General features: G+C 42.0%; 1 protein-coding gene across 2 annotated transcripts in view; it reads right to left on the minus strand.

The window, feature by feature from the left end:
* The window catches only part of FBXL4 (F-box and leucine rich repeat protein 4), a 71,430-nt gene that overhangs the window by 18,661 nt on the left and 25,900 nt on the right, over positions 1-26,869 (minus strand). For both annotated transcript variants that reach the window (XM_030267631.4, XM_030267632.4), the window contains exon 6: positions 19,823-20,036. In XM_030267631.4, the coding sequence (XP_030123491.1) occupies positions 19,823-20,036 (214 nt within the window). The remainder of the gene's footprint in view (positions 1-19,822; positions 20,037-26,869) is intronic.

Here is a 26,869-nt window from a genome sequence, read left to right on the forward strand (position 1 = left end):
TACCTGTGATTCTAAGATACAGAAAAGATCCTTCTGCACTGTCTGTAGATATACTTTGTATTGCATTTTGAAACACACCGTGTGAAAAAAATCATATAATCTGGGATTCACATCACAAATACCTGCGCATCATACTTAAAACGTCATTCCATTAGGACTTCGTGATCTATATGACCTTTAAAACAGGACTAGGCTTCACAACATGTTAACAACAAAAATAAGTGCATTTCTACAGGATATACAACAGTTTGTAATAGAAAAAAACCCAAGCAATATACAAGTAATAAAGTAATCTACTGCTATTAAGCGTAATTACAGCAAGAACACTAGTCAACAATGTTTGTATGCAGGGGTAGTATAATTTATAGTTTCTTTAAATATAAATTTACTTGTTTTCAGAAAGTTTATAGTTAAATGCTTTACTTTGTTTCCTCTGTTACATTCCAATAGAACTTGGCAGAAATATGATCCTTTGCCATATCACCAAGAAGGTACATCTGATTCCTGGAAAGACTGACAGACACAGAACAGGGGCATACCACGGGGCATTCACAAAGACCATTTCAGACATTTAATTTAGGTGTCTCCAAGGAGCAATTATAAATATCCAACACTTGACATGCTGAATCTTGATTCAGCTTGGCCTTCTAAGATTTGATTTCCCAAAGGCAGCCTAAAAGTAGATGCTAAGAGTAAGCCTCCCCTCCCTACAAAGTCACTGTCCCTTCCTTGCTTGACTTTCATTCACTTTTTAAAGGAAAAGGTAGCTAGCGAATGAAACACAAGCATTAAAAAGTCATTATTCAAGAGGTTATTAAGAATATTTTAAGGTTGGTAAATGTGTAAATATCCAATTCATTTTAAATTGAGCACTTAATAAGCAAATGGTTCATTTGGATCATGAAAGAGGAATAAACAACTCAAAGAGAATAAGACACAGTCATTCCTATTCAACTCAGTGAAAGGTGTGAGCTTCAGAACCTACTCAGATGCACAAATTAAAAGCAAAATCCCCAAACCTCTGTCTGCAAACCTTAAATATTGGAGCTAAACAAACCAGTCTCTAACAGCACATGGAGCTCCAAACAAGGTTTCTGCAGGTATTCAGATGTCTCCACAGGAAAGCTGAATATATTGCTGCATTCTACCAAGTCTTTCAGTAATGGTTTCCAGATTGGAATTTGAACACTGGCCTGAAAGTGGGGTGAAATATAGAGGAAGACTAGTATTCATAGCTATCTTGATAAATAACTGAGCTCCATGTGTTGACTTCAACAGGAATGTCATAGAATTCTCAGAGTACCTTTTTAGTCCCTCTCTTTTTTAAGACAGTCCTTCCTGTACTGCCATGCACAGAATCTACATTTTCAAGGTCTTTTCACAATATATTACTTCAGACTATTATTTAAAAAAACAAAAACAACTTAAAAAAAAGCACTAGAAACCTGAGTAATAGAAGAGAGCTTGGTAGAACACCATGTCATACCATCACAAATCATGCCAAGTCAAGTCCAAGAGTAAACAACCACATAGTCAACATTCATTTTGCTGGCTATATTAATTCCTCTTCTGGGGCGCACACATGCCCACACACAGCAAACCAGATTTCCTTCAGACGCAGTGTCTGTTCTTCTGTAACTGAGGTGGGCTTTGCATATGTCATGTAAGAAGAAAAAACCCTTTGTGCATGCCTAGCTGTGTCTCAGTCAGTTGAGAATCCAGGTGGCAAAAGACATGAAAATAGCAGGAGAGAATGGCAGCTCACAGAATCCATATGCACTACATATAGGAGGATGATCATTGTAATAACCTGTCTGTGTCAAGCCATCTGTCAGAACAACAACATGAGCGACAACACTCCTACTTCAGCGAAGGAGAACAGCAAGGCAGTCACCCGATCCCGGAGCTGTAACGGGCCAACTTTCCAATGTTAGAGTGAGGAGCTTTAACCTGGAGTCTAACTTCACTTTCTTGGCCAAGCAAAGACATTAAAATCAAAGACTATGCATCTAACAACATTCTTCAGTCTAGCAGCCAAGACATGTATAGTTTGGAGATTTTTTGAGTTTCCCCTGAACCAAAGGCAAAACTTAGCTTCGTACTTGCTCCCTTTTAAAGTGATTGAGAGAAGAGTGATGATTATAAAAACCAACAAACTTTTAAAAAACTGGAAACAAACTTTAGGTAACATTTACTTTTGTTTAATGGAATCACGGCTTCAGTGGTCTAAATTTTTTTTGCCATCCAAGCAAAACAAAACCTATAAAAATAATCTATTTTTATAAGATGCCAGAGACAACAGGAAAAGTTTGAAGTGGGAGAATAAAATAGTCTGCCCTGCCCTCCATTCCTAGGAAAGAGGTTTTTAGTTGAGGAAAACAGAGTGAAGAAGTTGTTTCCAGAGAGAAGACTGTGATGTCAAACTGATCAGAAGGATATGACAGTACTGCTAACCACAACCTTACAGAGCAGATTTCAGAAATATTTTAATGCATAGTAGTCATAAACCTCAGAAAAAGGGAAGATGGCCTGAAGATTCTCTGAAATCTTTACATACGGGTAAAACAAAAGTCTGTCAGAAAGGACCTCAACAGAGCTGATCCTGGCTTGAACAAGAGATGAGATTACCACTTGAAATCCTAATTTACTCCACAGAAGACAGGGACAGGTCTGTCCAAACATTGAAGTCCTCCACTCTGTAATACACACATGGATACAAACAATAATACCTTGTGGTAAGATAGGGACAGGCGAAGCGGAAGATTACCGGAATGTCACGGAAAGATAGGCCCCTTCCCCCCTTCTCTCTCCCCTGCTTATCTGCTACCCCAGGAGTCAGAAAAGAATGTAGCCACACCTGTTCTGGTAAAGTTCCACTACCCACTATCCTCCGAGACCCCAAACCCCCCTCTGACGTAGCAAAGACTCCTAAACCTATATAAACCCACGAAATAGGATAATAAACGCTTTTCAACCGTCTGCCATATTGGCATCTGCGTGTGTTGATTAGCCCGAGTGGCTTGGACGAGACCAGGCCGCCGTGCTGCCTTATCTGAACCAGGCTCCGGGTTGTCTTTCATAAAGACAACATACTGGTGCCGGAAACCCGGGACAAAAGAAGAAAAATTTGCCCGGCGGACGGGTCTCACCTGGACAGAAGCAGCGGCCAGGACGGTGGAACCGTACCCAGGCGTAAGGGGAGACGTCCCCTAGGATCCGCGGGCGTCATGGACGCAATGGCAAGGATCGTGAGTGCTATTTATTCACAGTGGGGTATTGGGTGTAAGCTCAAGGATTTTCATCTTGCCATGGCGAGATTGCTTGAGCTTGGGGCGATTGAGCGTCCCGTGGATGTATTACATCCGGAAATATGGGACAAATGCACTGCCGCGCTAGCCGAAGACACAAAATCTTCCGGCAGCGGCAGATATCTTAAAGCGTGGGGGAAAGTAGAAAAAGCCCTACGCAAAGCGATAGAGGAGCAGGAGACATGGAGCGCGGCGCGCACGTGTTTATTAGTTACTCCTAAACTCGGGGTGGGGGCGGGGACGCAGACTGCCCCTGAGAGCGATCTGCCCGGCAGCGGGGACCCAGGGGGGCTCAGCGCGACACCCACTCCCCCAGATCAGAGCCCACCCCCCCCCGCAGGAACCCCCCGCGACACCCCCGCCGCCGAAAATCCCCAAAAACCCCCCCCCGCGCGAACCCCCCGAGAGACCACAAATTCCTCCGAGCCGCCGCCGCCGCCCGCCCGCGATCCGATACCGGAGACGCAAGAGCACGCGGAGCGCTTCTGGCAAGGGCTGCTAAAAGAAGCCAGAGCCGCCGAAACGGCGGTTTGGGAAGACGGCATGGCCACGCCGCCTCCCTATGCCTTTGAAAATGGCGCCGGGAGCGAGGGAGAGGGGCGGGGCTCGGGCGGTCCCGGCGCGAACACCCGAGGGGGGGAGCGCGATCTCGGGAATGCGCGCGCGCGGGAGAAAGGGGCGGAGGGCGGCGCGGGACACAGAACCGATCGGCAGCTGCGCCGGGAGCCGCCACCATATAAGGCAAAAACCACCCCCCGCGAGGGGCGCGGCGAGCCGGGGGGGCGGGAACGGCCCCTCCCCCGAGGGGGGGAGCGAGCCCGGGGCCGAACAAAACGGCAGGGAGCCCCGGAAGTACGCTGGCACTCGTCTTCCGACTCAGAGAGCAGTAACAGCTCCAGCAGCTCAGAGGAGCTGACGGAAGCTAGCGATGGCTCCGATTCAGACGAAACGGAACCGGCACGGCTTGAAACAAAGCCGGGTAAAGCTCTAAGCCGCGCCGAAAAACAAATACAATACGAATCAGCCCAGTTTACTGACTGGGGGAAAATAAAAATAGCTTGTGCTGAATGGTCCCCGGCGGCCACCATACAAGCGTTTCCAGTCCGGCTTACCGGCCCGGAAGGGAACCAACAAAGGGTCTATACCCCGATAAACCCAAAAGATATACAGTCAATTGTCAAAGCCATTGCGGAAAAGGGGATCAACTCGGCTATGGTTACTACGTTAATAGATGGTCTTTTTAGCAATGATGATTTGCTTCCCTTTGATATCGAACGGATAGGGCGTATGATACTGGACGGGGCGGGAATTATCGTCTTTAGGCAGGAATGGGAAGATAATTGTAGAAAGCAGCTAGCCCAGGCGTCCGGCGCGCGGCAGCCCCTGCATAGATCGAGCTTATCCAGACTGATAGGAAAGCATGATGATATGATCACACCACAGCAGCAAGCCGCACAGATGCAGGCTGAGGAGGTCAGAGCGACCACTCGGGCTGCTAGAGAGGCAATTTACGCCGCCTCCCGAGTCGTGGCTAAGCCGGCACCATGGTCCACCGTGAGGCAGGCAGAGAGCGAAAGCTTCACACAGTTTGTGGATCGCCTGCAGGCAGCAGTAGATTCCTCTACCCTGCCGGCGGAGGCAAGAGGCCCCGTGGTGGCCGACTGCCTGCGCCAGCAGTGCAACTCCGTCACTAAAGATATCTTACGTTCCCTGCCAGCCGGGGCTAGCCTGGCGGACATGATCAGACATGTAGTGAGGGAGGAACACCTGACGCCCATTCAGGCAGCCGTCCACACCCTGACCAATGCCATGGCGTGTTTTAAGTGCGGGGAGGCGGGTCACATCGCGGTGAGCTGCCCACAGCCGGCACGGCGGCCCGCCGCAGCGCCTCCGCCCCAAACGCGCCCGCGGGGATCCTGCTGGGGCTGCGGGAGGAAGGGACATCTGGCTAGGGAATGCAGATCCCGGCCCCAGGGAAACGGAAAGGGGAGAGGGCCAGCGGGCCGCACCCAGCCCCCTCCCGCTGCGAATATGAGGCGGCCCATCCATGCCAACCCCCAATGGGGCGGGGAGCCCTCGTACCCCATTCTCCCACAGGAAGCAGCCAACTTCATACCCCTGCCAGCGAGTATCACGGCACAGCCTGCGGCGCCTTCGTACCCACCGCCACCGCAAGCAGCGCCTGTGCCACAGGGTCAGCAGGGGGCGCTCCAGAACAGGACAACCCCTGGGTGGCCCTGGCCCTAAAAATAGGGAGGGAACCCCCGAAAATCTGGGGGACATGCCGCCTTTATGACAGTCAGGACCCTCATGTAATAGGACTTCAGTTTTGGGCAGACACAGGAGCAGACTGCACAATCCTACCCCAAGCCCTGTGGCCCCGACACTGGCCGTACAAGGAAGTATCCCCAGTGAACGGGGTGGGGGGGCTGTCCCGGGCTTGGAAAAGCACCCAATTGGTAGCTATAACGCTCCATACAAAGAAAGGACCAGAACAAACAGTAGCAATCCACCCCTATATCTTGCAAAACTCCCCACCTCTGATAGGAAGGGACGTTCTCGCCATGCTAGGAGTCAGGATTACAAATTTATGATGAGGGCCACTGCTGTGCACCCACTGCTGCCAATCAAACTGACCTGGAAATCACCAGACCCCGTATGGGTTGAGCAGTGGCCCCTGTCAAAGCCTCGAATGACAGCCTTGCTGGAACTGGTCGACCGCGAGCTACAAAAGGGCCACATTGAACCCTCCACCAGCCCGTGGAACACCCCTGTGTTTGTAATCCCCAAGAGATCAGGAGAAGGCTACCGCCTCGTCCACGACCTGAGGGAGGTAAACAAAACAATTCAGCCCATAGGTCCAGTTCAGACACTGCTGCCCGCGAACTCAGCCATCCCCGAAGGGCAGCCGTGCGCAGTGCTGGACATCAAAGACTGCTTCTTTTCAATACCCCTGCATGCCGAGGACAAAGAACGGTTCGCCTTCTCCATCGTGTTCCCGAACGGCGAGCGACCTAACCTCCGCTTCCAATGGAAGGTGCTACCTCAAGGCCTTGTGGACAGCCCGACCATATGCCAGATCACCGTGGACAGGGCACTGATGCCAGTCCGACACTCCCACCCTGCTGCGACCATCATTCAGTACATGGACGACATCCTCGTCGCGGCACCATCAGCAAGCCAAGTGGATCACCTAGTGTCCACGATCACGGAAACCCTCCAGGCCAACGGCTTCGAGATCGCGAACACGAAGATCAAGAGAGGACCGTGCGTGACCTTCCTGGGAGTGGGGATCACAAACTCCTACGTGACCCCACCCAGGATAAAGGTCCGCCGAGACATCAAGACCCTCCACGACGTGCAACGACTCGTAGGATCTCTGCAGTGGCTCCGCAACATCATCCTAGTTCCGCCAGAGGTCATGGACCCCCTGTATGACCTCCTGAAAGGAAAGCACCCGTGGGACCCCAAGGAGCTGACGCCGCAAGCAACGAAATCCCTCGACTTCATCGAACGTCAGATGTCCACCAGCCTGCTTGCCAGGTGGAACCCGGGCGTACCACTGGACTTATACGTCCACTTCACGCAGAAGGGAGGAGTGGGAGCACTTGCCCAAGGACCTTCCGAGAAATCCCAGCCGATCCAGTGGGTGGTCCTCGGAAGACCGACTCACGCATTCTCCCCAGGAGTCGAGTGCATTGCTAACCTCATCACGAAAGGCAGGAGACTCGCCCTGAGACACCTGGGAACCGAGCCGGCAAGGATCCACCTCCCCTTTCGCAAGCGACCGACCACAGAGTCAACTGCAATATCGGAACACCTGGCCCTCGCTCTCACCGGCTTCGGAGGAGAAATCTCCTACGCCACACAACCACCCTGGACCCAGCTACTGACCATCGTCGACATAGATGTGCCACCGAAGGTCATGGACCGACCGCAACCAGGACCAACGGTCTTTACAGACGCCTCCTCCATGACTTCTACCGCAGCAGCAGTGTGGCAGGCAGGAGAAACATGGCATTGTGTCAAAACGTGTGACCCCACGCTGTCAGTGCAACAGCTGGAAGCAGCAGCAGTGGTCTTGGCATGCGGACTTTTCCAGGACGAACACCTCAACATCGTGACAGACTCTATATTCGTGGCAAAGCTCTGCCTAGCCATGTCAAGACCAGGTGTGTCAACATCCACGACGGCCTCCATGCTTGAAGAGGCACTCTCCTCACGCCAGGGCACCGTGTCCGTCATCCACGTCAACAGCCATAACCCAGTCAAGGGCTTCTTCCAGACTGGCAACGACAAAGCAGATGCCGCAGCGAAGGGAGTGTGGACACTGCAGGAAGCTCGTCAGCTGCACGAGTCACTCCACATAGGGGCCAAAGCACTGGCAAAAAGATGCGGGATCTCGACAGCAGACGCGAGGCACGTAGTGGCCACCTGCCCTCACTGCCAGAAGTCACCCCTATGGACCGGTGGAGTCAACCCGAGACGCCTCAAGGCATCAGAAATCTGGCAGTCAGACTTCACCCTCTGCGAACTGCTGAAGCCCCGAGCATGGCTTGCAGTGACAGTGGACACCTACAGCGGAGTGATCATAGCGACACAGCATCTCAAACCCAACTCGAAGGCCACGATCCAGCACTGGCTGACAGTTATGGCATGGCTTGGTATCCCCAAGCAAATTAAAACTGACAATGCTTCCAATTTTATCTCTAAATCAGTGCGAGAATTCGCCTCAGTGTGGGGTATCACCTTAGCACAGGGAATCCCATATAACAGCACCGGACAGGCCATTGTCGAGCGAGCAAATCAGACCCTAAAAGCCAAGTTAGAAGTGTTGGCAAAGGCAGAGGGCTTTGCCAATTCCATCCCCTCAGGAGACCACACGCGTATGCTAGCAACCGCGCTGCTAGCACTGAACCAATTCCCTAGGGGAGATGAAGCAAACAGTCCCATTCGAAAACACTGGGCCACCCAGACACTAGAGGAGGGCCCACAGGTCATGGTCAAAAACGAGCTAGGCGAGTGGGAACGGGGCTGGAGACTGGTGCTTACGGGACGGGGGTACGCGGCAGTTAAAAAGGAGGGCAAGATCAGGTGGTGTCCACTCAGGTCGATCAAACCTGACCTTAAGAATGAAACTAATGGAAAACTGTGAGTTTTCGTTCGCAGGACACGCTCGTGGACCGTCCCCGCGACACACGCACACCTGCTCCAGAGGGAGACAACGGACCACCAAGCCACCAGACAGAGCCTGAGCGTCCCACGGCGGTGAGACCCAGACTCGCACAGTGTCTCTGTGCAATCCTGCTGATGGGGTTTGTGGCCGGGGGGCAAGCCGACCCAGGCCACTACCCTCACCAGCCGTTCAGATGGGTCATGCAACATCTCTCAAGTGACAAGGTGTTCAAAGAGGTCACCACCACAAACGCTCCATCCTTCGTATTCCATATAGCCGATCTGTTTCCAGGGCAACCGAAAACACGGCCCATAAACCCACGTATCGTACTCATGTACATATCCTATTGGTGCCCAGCGTCCAACCCAGGGAAAAGGTACTGTGACTACCCGGGATGGGGACATTGTGGGTATTGGGGTTGCGAAACCATTGTTACAGATGCCAGACCATGGGCAGACGGATGGCAACCACAGGAGCCCGACAAATTCTTGCAGTTCACCTGGGCACCCTTTGGCTGCGGAGACCACACTGCACAGCCTAGACAACGGGCATGCGTGAGTTATAACATGACTGTCCTACAGCCAGATCACCCTAGCTGGGCCACGGGTAGAACATGGACAGTGGTCCTCAAAGGACCAAGGAGGTGGGTGAATGTGAGAATTATCAGGCTCCAGCCGCCAACGCCTCGACCAGTGGGACCCAACAAAATTATCAGGAATGTGCTGGGAGGGAAAAACACAACCCACCTCAAAACCCTGACCCCAAAAGCCACTGACACCCCGACCGGCCTTGCAGATACCCCCCAGATAGGCCGCATGGCTGAGTCAGACCCAAACCCAATCTTTCGTATGCTAGAAGCTACCTTTTTAACCCTAAACGAAACCAAACCGAACCTAACTAACCCCTGTTGGCTTTGCTATGATATCAAACCCCCTTTTTATGAAGGCATTGCTTTGGACACCCCCTTCAGTTACTCCTCGGCCAGCGCCCCTCACCAGTGCAGGTGGGACACTCCCCGCAGAGGAATCACCCTGAGTCAAATCACAGGACAGGGCAGATGTTTTGGGAATGCAACCTTAGCGAAGCAGAAAGGCAACTTCTGCACTAAAGTTGTCAAACCTAACAGAAAAACTAGCAAGTGGGTGATCCCATCTGCGTCTGGGATGTGGGTTTGCCAAAGGTCCGGAGTGAGTCCTTGTGTGTTCCTTGACAAATTCAATTATTCTACTGATTTCTGTGTCCAAGTTCTGATTGTCCCCAGGGTTTTGTACCACTCAGACGAAGAAATATACCATCTTCTCGAGGAACCTGACAGACTCCACAAAAGGGAAATAATCACAGGTATAACTATCGCAATGCTGCTCGGCCTGGGAGCAGCTGGCACCGCCACGGGCGTCTCAGCCATCGCGACCCAGCAACACGGACTCTCCCAGCTGCAAATGACCATCGACGAGGACCTGCAGAGGATCGAGAAATCCATCTCCTATCTAGAGAAATCAGTCTCTTCGCTTTCAGAAGTAGTTTTACAAAATAGGCGAGGACTTGACCTTTTATTTATGCAGCAGGGAGGATTGTGTGCAGCTTTGAAGGAGGAATGCTGCTTTTATGCAGATCATACAGGAGTCGTTAAAGACTCCATGGCAGAACTCCGAGACAGACTGGCTCAGAGAAAGAGAGACAGGGAGACCCAGCAGAGCTGGTTTGAATCCTGGTTCAATCAATCACCTTGGCTCACCACTTTAATTTCTGCCCTGGTAGGTCCACTGGCAATACTGCTTTTGGCTATTACCATAGGACCATGCCTGCTGAACAAACTAGTCTCGTTTGTTCAAGCCCGTCTGGAAAGGGCAAACATTCTGTTCGTAGGCCACCAACAAATGCTATAAACCAAAAAACTGCAAACACAGTCAGTAGCTAAAGCCTTCAGCACCTGCCTTAAAAAATCTACCCTGATCTACTAAACCACCCTTTCCTTAACAAGTTACAAGTCTGTACCTCACTTCAATGTCTCTATCTACAACTACCTCATTTTGTATGTGATAAGGAGGGGGGAGATGTGGTAAGATAGGGACAGGCGAAGCGGAAGATTACCGGAATGTCACGGAAAGATAGGCCCCTTCCCCCCTTCTCTCTCCCCTGCTTATCTGCTACCCCAGGAGTCAGAAAAGAATGTAGCCACACCTGTTCTGGTAAAGTTCCACTACCCACTATCCTCCGAGACCCCAAACCCCCCTCTGACGTAGCAAAGACTCCTAAACCTATATAAACCCACGAAATAGGATAATAAACGCTTTTCAACCGTCTGCCATATTGGCATCTGCGTGTGTTGATTAGCCCGAGTGGCTTGGACGAGACCAGGCCGCCGTGCTGCCTTATCTGAACCAGGCTCCGGGTTGTCTTTCATAAAGACAACATACCTACAGGAAGACAGTTATGTGCTGTGTATAATAAGCAGGCGGTATCGGACTAAATTGTATTTTACCTGTCTTTGTAAAGGCCTTGGCCATCACACAAGTTTTGACTTTGCTGTTGTAAAAGTACTGCTGGTTTGAACAGACAACCCACCAGCAGAAAAAACAGGCACTGGTGCCACAGCAATACACTTGGCAAGACTGAATCTTGCTTGGTTTTTTCCAGGATTTTTTTACATTCATGATCTAGCAGAAAGCACAAATAATTTCTGACGTTAGTATGATAAAGAAAGCATTCAACAGATAGCCTGAGCTCAGTGTCTGTTCAAACAGAAAAGCCTTCTGTCTGTGGCAGATGTGACTCACCTGTGAAAGATGCACTTAGAACATTTAACTATTTACTCATTGCAGTCAAGTAGCCAGAGGTTGAAAAAATATAAAAAGGGTTAAAAAAATACAAATGATGCACTATAATATGGCTGTCACATAACAGCTGCACTACCATACAAGGCATGAAAATAAGTGCACCACAGCACAACTCTGGAAGATTAAAGGAAGCACTTAAGAAAAACAGCAAAGTTTTGCTTTGAGTTTGGGTTAGGGAAGAAACAGTCTGCAGCTTTTAATTAACTTTCTATAGATAAATATTATAAGATATTTTTAAATTTGCAACTGTTTTACATGAGACAAACAACAGGTTGTTTTTTCCCCCTCTTAGAAGAACTGTGTCTGACATAAATTGGGAATTCTTCCAGTCCCTCAATAAAACAAGAGCCTAAGTATTTTAAAATACTTTTATTCTTCTGCAATTGTTTCTTCAAAATTTTCAGTGACATTAATGCTAAGACAAAGGAATCTAAAAATTACCTTAAGAGAATTAAAAGACTGCCTCCTCCCTTCCCTTGCTCGCTATGTTTTCAATCAGTTGGTAATTCTCCAGTTAACCTTTTTATTGAAGAAAAAATTGCATTATGTAGGATTTAATTTTGTATTTCAACATTAAAAATTCAATTTACTAGTAGAAAATATTTTCTTCAATAGCCATCCCCACAACCCCGCCTCAGTGAGGAGGAGGTAACTCTGCAGGGTGCCCTAAGTACTTGGTCTTCCTAAAACTTATCAAAGTCAATAACTTTTGTATGAATTCCTTAAGGTTCTTGGAACGTGAGATACTGAAAGAAAGAAGAACTGGAGAACTGCATATGAAGGCCAAGCCATTGAAATCTACATCTCTCTTGAGTACACCAATCACATCCATAATTCTCAGAAGTTGATTCATTAGCAGAAAAATCATAATATTCTTAGAACTGATCACAAAAAGGTTCCTCTGTTCATGATCTGGGCAGAACCTTTTGTTCCCAAAAGGTTTAAATTTACAGTAAGGGATGTCAGAACTGGCCAACTACCCAGAGAAACACAGCTGTGGGAATAGATCAGCCCAAAACATCTCTAATTTCAGCATGCACACCATGAGTGCAACTTCTTGTTTTTAAATTAAAATGCATTTTCAAATAGTTGATGTAGCAGTCTACCTTAAGCCAGTGAAATAGCATTTCATAGGTACCACACCAATAAAAGTTTTGGCATACTAGAACTATTTATAGTAAAAAACCCAACCAAGCAAACAAGAAGTCCTCAAAAGAAACCAATTCTATCAATCTGAGTGCTACTATTGCTATAAACATTTGTAATTACAAACACCCCCCATACAAATGTAAAATACAAACTTCTTAAGACTGTCAAAAGTAATTAAAAATCTACCTAAATTCACAATACTTATTTTTTCCTCCCTTTGGCATTGTACAGCACTAAAAGAAAGCCAAAAATAACTGTTTGGGTGAGGGGATTTTCTTGGCACAGCCTGTGAAAAACTAAGTCAGAAATTACTCGGCATCTGCTATTCTACCACAACAATTAAAAACCTCATTGGATGCAAAGCCAGAATTCTCTAAACTGCTATTGAACCATGCCTTTTGGAAGGTACAACAGGGAAAACCAATATTGCCCATAAGTAAAAAAAAAAGTCAAGCTCATAAATTTCAAGGTATCATCATACTTCTGCATCCAAAAACCTACAAACATGCTGCAGTAGTCGCCGAAAGCTTTTATTTTTTTTTTAACAGAAAGAGAATGTATTACGTTAATAATGCAGAAAACCAAATGTAAGGTAATGGTGAAATACAATTTTCATCTAAATCTGCTGCAACAAAGAAATTGTACAATATGATTCCAGGATGATTTTCCCTCCCATTCCCCCCCAACACCCAGAGTATTTCAAGGCATCAAGATAATTTCAGTTCCAGACTTCTTGGTCTATGATACTTCAAAACAAATATGATAAAGATATGGGGTACTGTAAGAGGTTTATAGAGATGAGATGCATGCTAATAAACACACGAGAGTCAGTGGTTTAACCAGATTAAAAAATCTACAAAATTAATTTTAGATACTTACAAAATACTAGACTTTGTTTTCAGAAAAAGTTTTCATACTCGTTGGTTGCCCAGGAAGCACTCATTTTCAAACTGCTTCTAAAATTTTGAGTTCTGAGGATAAACACCTGTTCTCAGTAGCTTGTTTTTAACCCAAAAAACCCACATCTGGGGATAGTACACAAACATTCAATAACAAACAGAATACATAATACACTGTTTCTTGAAACTCTACTTGGATCTAGAGGTCTACAGAGTTATTCAAGTTGCTCATCTTCTATTCGTCTATTTCTCACTATATGTTAATTTTCATCTAAATAAAATGTTACGGATGTCAGGGAATTGTTAAATCAGAACTAAATGGTGGCCAAATTTGTTTACTGCTTAAGTTCTTCAGTTCTCCAAACTATTTAATGAGGAAACAAATAGAAGAGGTCACCTTTACAATGTAGTTTTTGTGGCCTTTTGGAAGAACAAGATGCCCATGTAGTCCCAGAGAGAGAGATATCTCCTGCAAGTATCCAATAACTTTGTGCCTGATTATACCTCTTAAATAACCTTACACAATCCTTTCCTCAAATTTTCCAGATGCAAAAAGGTTAAACTTTGTAACAAACTGAACTTTCTCCAATTTAGAAAAGTGTGTTGTGTTATGTTATGTACATATTTCAAGTCCTTACACACACCCCTATGTAAAGTATTCTATATAGTATCAGTCAGAGAACCTCAGTCTTCTTTGTATCGATCCTCATACCACAGTTACAAAATGAGTAAGTTGCTACTACACAAATTTTATTGATAGAAGAAGTGTAGCATACAGAAACCATGCACCTTGCAACTGACCACAGTCAGATATCAGGAACACAAAACTCCCAGGTTAAGTTCCCAAATAGTGTCATCAGCAGTAAGAGAATCACAGAGGAGCTAAGCATGGGAAGGAACTTCTGGGAACTGTTTTGCTCAGACCACCTTGTTCCAGCTCAGCTGGCACCTCGAAACTGACTGAAAAATGCTCACAAGAGATGTAGGACCCATCTACAAGAGATGTAGTTCGTTTCCAGGATAAGGCCCCCCACCCTGTCCTTAAATACCACAATCACAAGGGTAATGAGTAATGCCCTCTGACATTAATGCAGTCGATTTTCTTTTATAGATTCCAAATAAACATGGCAGCAAATCATTTTCCTCCACACTAGAAGCTGGCATTAGAACAGGAATTCTATTCTCCTCCAAGTATCCATCAGCTATCACGTTGGAAGATACAACATGGAAAGAAATGTGATGAAAAGGGATACAAGTGAAATGCATTTATTAAAAATGTGCTGTCCATAGCCCCCTAATGCACGTGGTTAATAGGACCATTTCTGAGATATAATTTTTGAGACAGTGATAAAACTTCTGTCTTCAAGACTTTATGACACATTTAAAAACACTAAAGCAATATGAACATGACATAAGAGAAGAACGAGGTTGAATGAGTCTTATTAACGAGTGCAGGTGTAGCCTTTTAGAAGTCAGAACAACTTGGCTCTTCAGAACAGACCAAGTATAATTTGCAAGCTGGGATTCAGAATATACAGGGGCACCTTTTTGTTCTCTACAGCTACTTGGCAGTGCCAGAGGCACAGCAGGGACTAAGACACAGCAACACAGCAATTACTGAATTAATTCAATTAAAGTAATCGTCTCTGCAGTTAATTAAATTACTGTATTTTGATTTTTCTTTATTTGGTCAAATTATGTCCTCCCTTATGTCTGCAAATCTGTTTTACACCTTCATTCTTCCCCCTCACTTCACATTACAGGCTCAAACAACCAAATTCCATGCTGTGAGCCTGACATGAAATCAAAAAGCACCATCAAGGCCCTGCATCGCACGATTGTCACTGACTCAACTTGATTCCAAGAATCCACATTCCAGCTAGAGCCTTTCACCTTTTTTTTTCCACTATTTGCTTGCAACTCCTCATCCTAAAGATTCATACCCAAGCCAATGGAACTTTGCCCAAACTGAAAATTCTTTAAACAATAGCTCTCAAAAGTATGATGTGACCTATAATAGGTTATATCTGAAAACACTGTAGAACATTTTTATGGCAGCATTAACTGCTGGATTTCTCATGGTATAAGAAAATAAGAGTTATTACATTTACTGCTATGATTCTTCTGCTTCTTTGTGGTATCCAAGATTTCCAGTGTCCTCTTTTGCAGCTGCCCAAGTTCCAAACTTGCTTTTGGTCAAAATTACCAGAGATAAAATCTATAAATACAACACTTGCTTTAAAATGCGTGAAAAACAAAGGCTTGTGTCTATTGTAATTAGATTTTACTTTAGTTCATTTTATAGCTCAAATATAATTGCAATACAAACTTTTAAATTTTTTTCTTTACACATTAGAAAGATTTCAGAATTTCATGCAATATGAAATATATAATCTTACATTAAAATGTACAGCCATCAGTAAGAAGACTGACAAGTTCTCCCACTGCAATTGTCACTTTGGTTTCTTTAAAATACATTTTTGGCTGCATTATTCATATGGATTAAATACCTCACTATAAGCATTAAATTAAGGTAATATTCATGCTCAAGGATAAAGATGTGCATTGCTGTGTACAGTAATACTTCCAGAGTTCACTGTACTCTTCAAATGTATCAAGGCCAATAAGTGCTTAAGTTATGCTGTGAATACGCTCTCAAGCAATAAACATTAAGCAGTTATGTGTCAGTAAATATCAAAACCAGCAGCACAAAAATCACACAAGTATAACAGTGGTATTGAGCACAAAGAAATTACATTTATGAAAGGTTGAGATGAGTTTCTCAAAGCAAGATACAAATTATTCAAGCATATACATAATCAAACAACCTTTAAGAATCCTTATTAATGAACTTACAGCACTGAAAAATGAGCCACAGTTGGTGGGAGGAGGTCCATACAGTGTCATAAAGTGTCCATACAGGACACGCTTTTCAGTAACTGAAAAGTTACTGAAAGTCACTGGACTTTCCTTCTAACAGAAAGGTTGAAATAATTCAAAGGCATTGGAAGCTTCAATTCAGACGTTAGAAAACAATTCTATACACACAACCTCGCATTCAACATGTCAAGGAAGTAGCATTACATACAGCCTTAAGAATCAGCAAGGTTAAGACAGACCAAAGACTACAAAATTCTCCAGATGGTACAGAAATCTTTCAAAGTAGCAGTGCACCAAGCAGCAAAACACCAGCTTTGCCCATTTTACTAAAAACATGCATTTAAAAACTGGATAACAGAAACAATGGCAATATTTTTAAATAGAAAACCTATTCAAAGAAAATAGCTAAATTACGAAGAAACTGTAATTACAATTGCTCAGACAACTTAACATTATTAATTTTAGTGAATTTTCATTGTCCTCAAAATCTATGCACCTAAAAAAATCATTAATCATAGTCAATTTTTTTGGCAGAGTGTTTCCTTAGAATTTATCTATTAGTGTCACAGTAATCATATATATGGAAAAAGTACAACAAATACTTTAAATTTAGATGCTGAAAGAACTTTTTTCCTCTTTTTTAGTATTAAAAGGCAAAAAAGTAAAGGGAAATGCTACAGCAGGACTTAGACTGCAAGAAAATCCTGTATCTGGGCAGGTGCTTGGGAGTGTATATGGTAGAAATGCCATGTCCTTTATTAAAATGTTAATTCTGTATTTTTTTATTAAGCATAATAATGCAAAACCAGAAACAGCATCATTACATACTATCAAAGAGGATAGAGAATATTTAATCACATGTCCAAATCCACAACCAAAAGAAAAAATTGTACTATTTACCCAGATGTGCTCTAACACAAGAAAATTTTGTGGTTGATTTTGCACATTGCTTGGTTTAGGAAAAAAAGCAAGCCCCTGAATTATTTAGAAAAACAGTCTAAATGAAATGAACAGATTTTTCTTTTGCTTTCTTCTTGGGTTATAAGACAGCAGTTTAATAGAACACCTTATCAGCTCTGTTCTTCTCACCCTCTTATTTTCTCATAATAAACATATACTTGTTATCAGTTTGCATTTTTTTCTTAGTGGATTCACAGCCTCAGAATCTTTTCACTGAGCAGATCCAGTTGGCAACAATGCCACAAACACAACACCATGTTTTTGGTTAATCATTAGCATTGTTCCTCTGTTTGCTCCTCAGAAGCTCCAACAGTGAAGACAGCAGTAGAAATTTCACAAAAATCAAGAGTACTAACAGCTTTTTGAAAGGTTTTAGAAAAGTCTCAATCACTTGACAACATGCTTGATCAATCTATCCTTTTTTGCATATAGCCACCACTTACTAACAAGCATTTCTGTACCAGCTGAAAAGTACGGCAGGAATGGCAGCCTATTTTATACAGATAACCAAAGATTTGCACTAAGAGAAGCTCAAGTTGAAAAAGATAGTAGTTTCTACAAATCCGTGACTTTTGTAGTTCCAATGCTCTAATTCAAATCCTATGCCACATCTTCATTTTTTCCCTTTTATTTTTTGTCTTGTGATGTACAAAATGTATATTTTTAAGTGGCTTCATACTAACAAGTAACACCCAAGCATCATCTCAAATTTACCTATTTAAATTTTCAGAAATTTCTCTGCCACTGTTTATTAGGAACAGTGCCTTTTGTTCATACATACGTATAAAATGGAAGCATAATCTTAAGTAAACTTGATTATGAATGAATGTTCTTGTCAGCTACTAGCAGAGGCATGTCCACACCATGAAAGGGAGAAATGAATCTTCACAATTTAAGGACTTCAAAGTCAGGAAATATTTACCACCTACTTCAATCTAATTTCAAGCTCTGCTCAGCAAAGTGATAGGAGAGGAGTGACAGTTACCAATCACTTCAGAGTACATTTCATCTGCTGCATTATTACAAGCATGAAGTCTCAAACTTCAGAAGTTACCTGAGTAGAACCAAGAAGATTCTGATCAATCAACAGTAAAAAAATAATAAAATTATACAATCACTACCTCTGATATAACAATCTTTCCTGGATCTGAAAAAGCTTTGTGAATTAGAGCCAATAGTCAAAATGAAATAAAGAGATTTACCCAAGATTAACAGAAAGACTAGTGTTGTAGAAACAGAACAGATACATCCAAGGCACCAATACACCTCTATTCAAAAAATGCAGGGCTCACCACTTTTCTTTTTGGTTTGAAGAAAATAGTAATTGCTTCAATACAGAGAGCAGCTACCACAAAGTAATAAGTTACTGAGGGCCACTGGCTTCATGGTGACTACACATCCCACAGTAAGCACCACTCACACTAGGTAGATCACTCTCTAATCTACCTATCTTGTGTTACCCACTCCATTACAGACACCTAGCTGGAACTTGGGCACAAACAAAGTCAGGATTCACCGAATTAAGGACAACAAGACCCAACTAACGCTAACACGTGTGTCAGGTGTAAACTGCTTATGAATGCAATATTGTAGTTTTAACTTGAGATGTTAACTTGCACATCTAGTTGACAGAACCTACTGTTCCAGCTTCATTCCCTTCATGACACTACAGATTAACCTTCAACACTTTAACAATCCAGTGTCACAGCCTGACTTCTGTGCACCAAAAGCTCAAACACAAGTAACACACATAACCAAACCCTTTTAAAAATGTTTTATCTAGAATTAGAATATAGGAAAAAACCTGCAGAGACAAGGGTTTGCCCCCATTTTGACACAGCTTTTGCAACACAAAAGTAGGACAGCTTCCAAGTAAACCATGGTAGCAAGGTTGTAACACTTGAGTAATGTAGCTACTGAGAGAGAATGGAATTCTTCTGATTCAAACTGCAGAGTTTATCAGGATACACCATTTGTAAAACGTAACAAACTACAATAGACTTCTCAGCCATAGCACACAAACCCATTCCAGCTTAGAGAAGAAATGTGTTGCAGCAAGCAGTAACAACTCTGATTTGGGCAGTCAAGTAACTGTATAAAGAAGTAATTTTTAGACTGTAAATGAGAAGTTTTATGAAAAAGTTGTGTTCTGTGTCTCAAGTATTGCTAGCATACAAAGACTGTAGGAATCTAGAAATTAGCAAATCATTTGAAAAGAGAGAATGTTAAGAATTAAAGAAAGTCATTAAACAGGATAATTTTATAATTATATTTGCCAATACAGTTTGTCTAGAGTACACTTCAAAATACAAGAAAAGCTTTAAATTTGTAATTTTATCACATTGCTTAAAACAGCTGGTGAAAAGTCACCAACCTACCATGAAAGTTAGAACATTAAACCTAACATGAAAGTTAAAGACCAAAAGCTATTTTGAAAATAAAAAAAACATCCAAAGGTTTTTGAAACTACCTTCGGACTTTTCAAGTTTAGCTCTGAATTGAAACTCAAAATACTAATTTACTTCTTCATTATTGAAAAAAAAATAAAACCCCAAACCAACTTTATCAAGATTGAAAATATTTACTGCAAAGGTTGAAAATAGATGTTCCTACCTCCACTTTCGTTCTGTAGAGAATGAGACGCTTTAGGCTGCCCACTTTTGCTATGTGGTTGAAAGCCTGGGGTGGTATTTTATCACATGATGAGAGATTTAATTCCTGAAGATTTGGACACATTTCAGTGATGACCTCCAAGCATGTTTCATTAAGGAAATGGCCACAAGACAACTCAAGGCGTACTAGTTCAGAGCCACAGACTTTCAGGAACCTGTAAAAGAAGCCCACATATTAAGTAAAATTTAACATACTTTCAGGCGAGAAACTGAATACTGTCAAAACCTTAACCATGTAAACCACAAGATAATTTCTTTCAAAAAGAAAAGGCAATAGTCTTGATAATTCTGCTTTGGTTTAGGAAGCTAAAACATGCTTTGTTATTAATATTACCTCTAAGACAATGAAGCAAAGTAAAACAGTGATCATGTTTGAAATGTTTTAAAACAGCCGAAAGCCAATTTTGACAATGGACTGCAAGTTTACATCAATAATTTCATATTTATCTCAGAAAAATCTGGAAATATAAAAATAAGGTTAAACAAATACTTTTAAATGGATGATCTATTCAGAATTGTTTTATACTTTTAGGAAGAAAAAAAAATCTCATTCTTTTCATTAACTAGTCAGAATGAACACTTGCTAGCTGTTCTAGAACACAAATTCCTGAAGAATATTTGACTTTAATTGGAATTATAAAAAATAAATATATCATTTGAAAAAAGACCCAAAATGTAGAAACTTTGATGGTCTCTATGTTTTGCTTTCCTGTCAGAGATCTCATGTCAGAATCTCAAACTCTTTTATCTCTAACCTGAGCTTTAACCAAAACCACATAAACTTAGTCCTTTTTCATTTCAAACATAACCTTCAAACCATAAATTAACCACTAGGCTTGTAAGCTTGGTATTTAATAGGATTAAAAAAGCCCACACAATTGCCATGCTTATGTTATATTTTGACAGTTCCTCCAGTAGAAAAACTAGTGTCCTAAACTACAGGTTGTAATGAGTTTCCCATGTTATTTCCTAGAATAATGGACCTATTTGTGAAAGACCATGAATTAGTTTCTCTTAATAAATATTCTGATCTGCTCTCTTACCAGTTCTATCCTACAAAAACATTCACACAAACAAAGCAGCTTCAGCACCTTCCACCCCAAAGTATTATTTCTTGGGTTTAACTGATGTAATAAAAATGCCAGACACAAAGCTCCTGCTTGCACAAAAACTTCTATTGCTACAAGGAAAGTGTTATTAGCCTTCCCAAGCATTTGTTCATGCTGAAGCTTAGTATGAAATTGCTGCTGGTCTTAGAAGAAGACACACATTCAGGGAGGCATTCCTCAAAAAGCCCAATTCTTGAAATCCATCTTTCAAGATCCAAGTTTCAAGCTACCTCCTTTCCTTATTTTTTCACTACTTACTCAAGTCATACTTGCCATTCATTATCACCTTTCTTTATGCCTTTCACCTTGCATTTTACATGGCCTTAGTGTGATTATGTAGATCCTATATAACACAGAGGGAAAAGGAGATTCCAGGGTGGCATCTCCATCCCTGGATGTTTCCAAGAATCACCTGAAACCTTGACTGACCTGATCTAGCGTTGGGGACACTGGCACTTCAAGTGGGAGCTTGGAGTAGACGACCTTCAGAGGTCCCTAACATCCAACATTTCTATGAGCCTAAGCAAACAGAAACAAAGAGAGGGTCTGAGACGTGAAAGGGGAGACATAAGCCCCAGAGCCATAGGAGTTCTGCCATGTATGGTCTTCAAGTCTACTCTTCCACTGTTTTTTTTTTTTTCTCACTCTGCAGTCTCTATTTAGACTTTATTTTAGCTTTTAAAGTCAGAGTTTAATAAAACACTAAGCAACTTCTATACTGGATACAGTGAATTAACAGACTGGTAAGCCTTCCTGTGGGAATGTCAGAGCTGAAATGACACAACAATTCACAACAATTAACATCAGGTATTTAAACATTTAAGTGCTATTTTAGACTAGCAATAGAGTTCAACACTATTATGGAGAAATGCAGGATGGAAATCCCCTGGAAATTGGAGCAGAGATATATGGATACATTGCTGATTACCAATTAGCCAATTCCTCTATTTAATGAGTGCTTTGACAATACATTCACACAGCTTCTTTCATCAACAAATTATCAGGTTTGTTTGAATGATGGTATTTTCCATAAAACTTTTGTCAGTCACCACTTATTATACCTCCAGCTTTTAATTTGTTAACAAATAAATATTTTATGAATTACTCCATTACAATAATGGATGTTAGTTTAACTGCCATATAATTTAACAGGGCTTGGCTGTTATAAATGTTAGTAGAGATCAATGCTTTTCTCTTTCTAGGGCTATTAAAAGTTAACATTACCAGGTCAGGGAAACACTCAGTTAACCCCCTAGACATGGAGAAGAACTCCAGGCTCACCAGCTGGAAGAGTTATTATCCTCATGATATTTTATTTAAACTCTTTATTTATACACTTGAAACACACAGACAGAGACCAAACACAGAGACAGCAACAAGCACTGCCCTTCATGGGTTTGCTGCCTTGTTGGAAAAGGTTATTTAGGAGACATGAAACAGAAACAAAAGGGGGATAAGGTACATGCAGCAGCAGGGTACAAGGATGAGTGGACATGCATGTAGGAACGAGAGGAACAGGGACAGAAGGAGGAATCTGAGGAAGTCAACAACCAGCACAGGGCAGAGAACATTGGGCAGAAGCGCAGAAGTGCACAGCTCTATGGGACACCTTGATCTTTGTTTGAATTAAACAGACTGCTCAGGATAGAGGTTTTTGCTGCTGTCTTTCCACATGGATTTCCACATAGAGCCATATGGCAAGGCAGAATATGAGTTCTCATGCTTTCAAAACAAATGTGGCATGGTCTTCATACTTCTGAGACTTAAGAGTCCCTGAGTGACTGGCTTGATTTAGCTAATCTGAAAAAAAAACAACACCCAAAAAAGCACCTTCTACCCAAATCAAAATTTCTTCACATACTTCTCCTTTAATCACTGAGGATTGACTGGTTCCTGTTCTCAGTCTCTCCTCTGTTCTGCAGTCACCCATCCCTTTAGTTTTGTTTTTATTATCAATATTTTATACACACCATTTCTGAAGTGATTTCTCTCCATCCCTTCATGTTTGCTATAAAATATGACTGAACAACCTGGGATAATGTGAACATGACATGCACATTTCTTTTACTAGACAGTGCATTGCGCATTTCCCTTAAGTTTATCCTCACTCTAGACAGCAGTATTTCAGGCCTTTTAGTTGTTCAGTCTTGTTTCTTTCTAGTTTTTGGAGGGGGGAGGTGGGTTTGGGTTTTTTTTGTTTGTTTGTTTTTCCCAGAGGGGAGGGGACTGTTGTTTTTCATAAAAAAAGGAATCCCACTTGCCATCACCTTCTGCCTACTCTCAAGAATGGCTGCTTATTTTCAACCCCTCCAGCTTTTGGGAAGTAAGTTCTAGTGAAGTTTTCCTGAAATATCAAATACATCTATTACCAGGCAGGATGATATTGGCTCATGGTTAAACCCATCATGATCACAGGGTCACTTAGCCCACTAACCATTCCAATCTTGTAATTTATGTGTGTATCATAAGCATATCTCACGATCCAAAATTAAAATTCAAGGTACAAGAGAGAGTACTCCTCATGTCAGAATATAAGACCTCCCAAAAGAAATTCTCAAAGCACCTTTAGACATGTGCTTATACAGGTACTGAACACATCACATTTCCTCCAATGGTTTCTGGTGGATCTAGAACCTATAATTCACTCTTAGCTTAATGATCCTCACTTACTCTATACTCCCCAGTTCAAAACTACTGAAAATTCCCTAAGAAGTAGGGATCACAGTCCTGTTTTCTTTCATCTACTCATCCTCCCTAAGTGCAATTAGCTACATAGTTTTATATTCCTTTAGTGCAATTAACACAACAGTTTTCAATTATGCTGATTTTACCAAATCTTTTTTCAATTAAAATCTTCACTACCCATTTTATACTCATTGACATATATTTGAATTTGGTATCCAAGAGAGAGGGTGGAAAAGGGAAGCAACTTCCATTTGTGAACAACACAGGGTCGGACAGAACTTTTTTCTTTAGCACTTCCCCTTTCGGTGTTACCTTACATTAGCATCCACGTCAGGGATGTTACCTCTGTTACTTGGCAGATACAATATTGCCCCATTTGCCAGGCCTTCCTTGCTATAAGCCTCCTAGAATCATTATTTCATAAAAAACAACCATTTATGTCTGCTTCAAGCCAGCTACATGCTCCCTCCAGCTACTCAGGTCTCCTGTTTCCAGAGCCTGCCACCAGACAAGCAAAATGTCAAAACCCACCAGGATTGTATTCTTCCTCATTTCACCTCCAAGATCTTGAGAGCCCCTCTTTCTTACTTAGTTCTATCTATATGATTACTTGCACAAACTCACAGAGGACTTTCTGCGTTACAATTACAGCCTTGCTTTTAATAAAATGGTTTGTGGAATTCTATTTTAATATCCTTCTTAAAGACCTGTTAGTGTATTTTTAAATTTACAGTGATGCTTTTCCTTTCAAGACTGTCATGTTACAGGACTGCAGCAGCATTTAGAACAGGTAATTGTAACAAAAGTATTAAAGCTGGTAAGAGTGGAGAACAACTGGGTACACAGAGGTGTAGGAGAAAGAAAAAGAACAAATGGCATCACAAGGGCTGGAACAGAGGCGTGTGTTGGTGGAAGTCAGATTAGCAGGTCATTGACATCCTTGAACACTTGTGCAGGCAGTTTTGTGCAGGCAGTTTCCCAGGGCACACTGATCAGGAGATGGAGGATAGGAGCAGCGCAGGATGGTGAGACCACATGCCAGACAAATTGATTTGGACACACATCTTGGTTCTCTTGGCGCATACAAGAATTCATGCTTAAGAGTGAGCCTTTGTAAGGTAATTTGGTTTTAAAATTAAGTCACTTTCCCTTCCTCTAGCTATTCTAATTGGTAAAATGTTATTTTCTTCTCTAGCATGTATTACACTTCCTTTTTGGTAAGTAAATCCTAAAACATGGCATGTAAGTAAGTAGAATATCAAGTACCTGAACTTGTGCTTTTCTCAACACAGATTAAACTATATCTAGAAAAATATGCAAAACAAACATTATAACTTACTCTCACCCATCCCTCCCTAGTTTTACTAAAAACCTCTGGAAATTAAAGCAAGAGAAAGACCTGATTGATAAATTGAGAATCCCTGTAAAGTCACACATTACCCCATTTTCTATTACTGTTTGCTGTATATTTCAGTAATTTCTTTGACCCTCCTGCTAGCTTGACTCCTAAAGCCTCACCAAATTAAATATTGTCAAAACACGCTTCTACTAAAGGCAATGAAAGCCTTCAATTGTCAACAGCAACAAAACTGTTAAAGAAATATTCTGGGATGTGCTTGCCATGCAACTACTGCATCACTAACCTGAAAATAAAACACTATTATTTCATTTTCACAGTGTAAAATGTCAGATGTAAATAAAACCCCTAATTCCTCAGGTATTTAAAGTTAGAGTTTAAACAAGTTTATGACGTTATCAGTGATCCAAGGAAATCTGCATGCAGAACTCAGTTTTTAAACTGTAATTGTCCTTGAGCTGTTTAAACCTCAGAGCATTTATTCAGAATCTCAATATTTACTACTCCTCCAATCAGCTCCACTCACTCTTCCTATATAGGTCCTACCCTACCCCCATACTGATATTTCCCCCCGGCATGAAGAGATTCACCAGGCCTCTAAAGCCAAGAGAAATGCAGAGCTGCTTATGTAATGCTTGCCGTGAATTCTTTGCTTATTCCCTGTCATTCTGCATTTCAGACTCCTGAGACTGCTCAGATACTCCTTTCACTTTTTTTGCACACATTTTGTTCAATCTGATATAAAGTTTAGTTAATTTATATTATATGATGAAATGAAAAATTTATGGTAGTAATTTCTAGCCCTAAGGAGTAGATGTTATCAATAAGTTAAAATACCTTCAGCTTTGCCTCAGGATGTTCATATGCCTGAAGCATTCTGTCTTCTCATGATAATACAGTATTTTCTCTAGTCACATTTCCTAAAATTACTTTTAACTTCTTTTCACTCTAATGCATTTTTGAAGAAAATATGTATTTCCAATAATTTCTTAGTATTTTGAATCATGTCATGCATATATGAACATTTTAAAATGACAAATTTATACAAGCTACTATTTTTAAGACTGTCATAAGAAAAAATAGATAAAAACATTTTTGAAAGATATTTTCCAAAATAAGGTTTAGCAAGACTAGCATTTAAAGATATTCTGACTAGTAGAAATCCTAATTTAAAATGTTCAACTGTAAGAATTAAACCAACTCTACCAGTTTTGAATTCAACCCTGCCAAATGTAACTCCAAATGCTGAGAAAAGTGCAAATATACATGTGTCCTGGTTTTGGACAAAAGGAAAAATGGTAAAAAGCAATTCTTATTCTAATGAGTCTCTTCTATTAGTAGATACTTTCATAGTAAATGAGCAGCAAATTTTCCTCCCCTGGAGGCCAGCAAATTTGACAAACATGCTGATGAAGACTGTCAAAAGAAAAACTTGTGTTGGGGATTTTACCAGAGAAGACTTCTATGAAAGAAATGGTTGCAAAATTATTTCTGTAATAGAAAAAAGTTTAAAACCAGACCTAGTTACAGTGGAGAATTTTTGTTTCAGAAGGGAAAATAATAATCACAGTTTAGACACGCAAATTATTTAGCTTATAACTTTGGTTTTAAAATTTACGATTGAACTGCATCTCTCATTTCCAGACTGCACCCATCTCTTCCAAGAAACACTTTTTCCTAAAACCAAGATAATTTCAGAATTGCAACAATGTCAAAGTTTCTTTTCCCATTTGTTACAAATAAATATAATCTCTTATAAGAAATAGAAACGGAAAATATTCACAGATTATTAATAGACAAATAATGAATAGCTATTATTTAAAAACACTGTATACAC

The sequence above is a fragment of the Taeniopygia guttata genome, chromosome 3, assembly GCF_048771995.1.
Source record: "Taeniopygia guttata chromosome 3, bTaeGut7.mat, whole genome shotgun sequence".
Taxonomy (NCBI): domain Eukaryota; kingdom Metazoa; phylum Chordata; class Aves; order Passeriformes; family Estrildidae; genus Taeniopygia; species Taeniopygia guttata.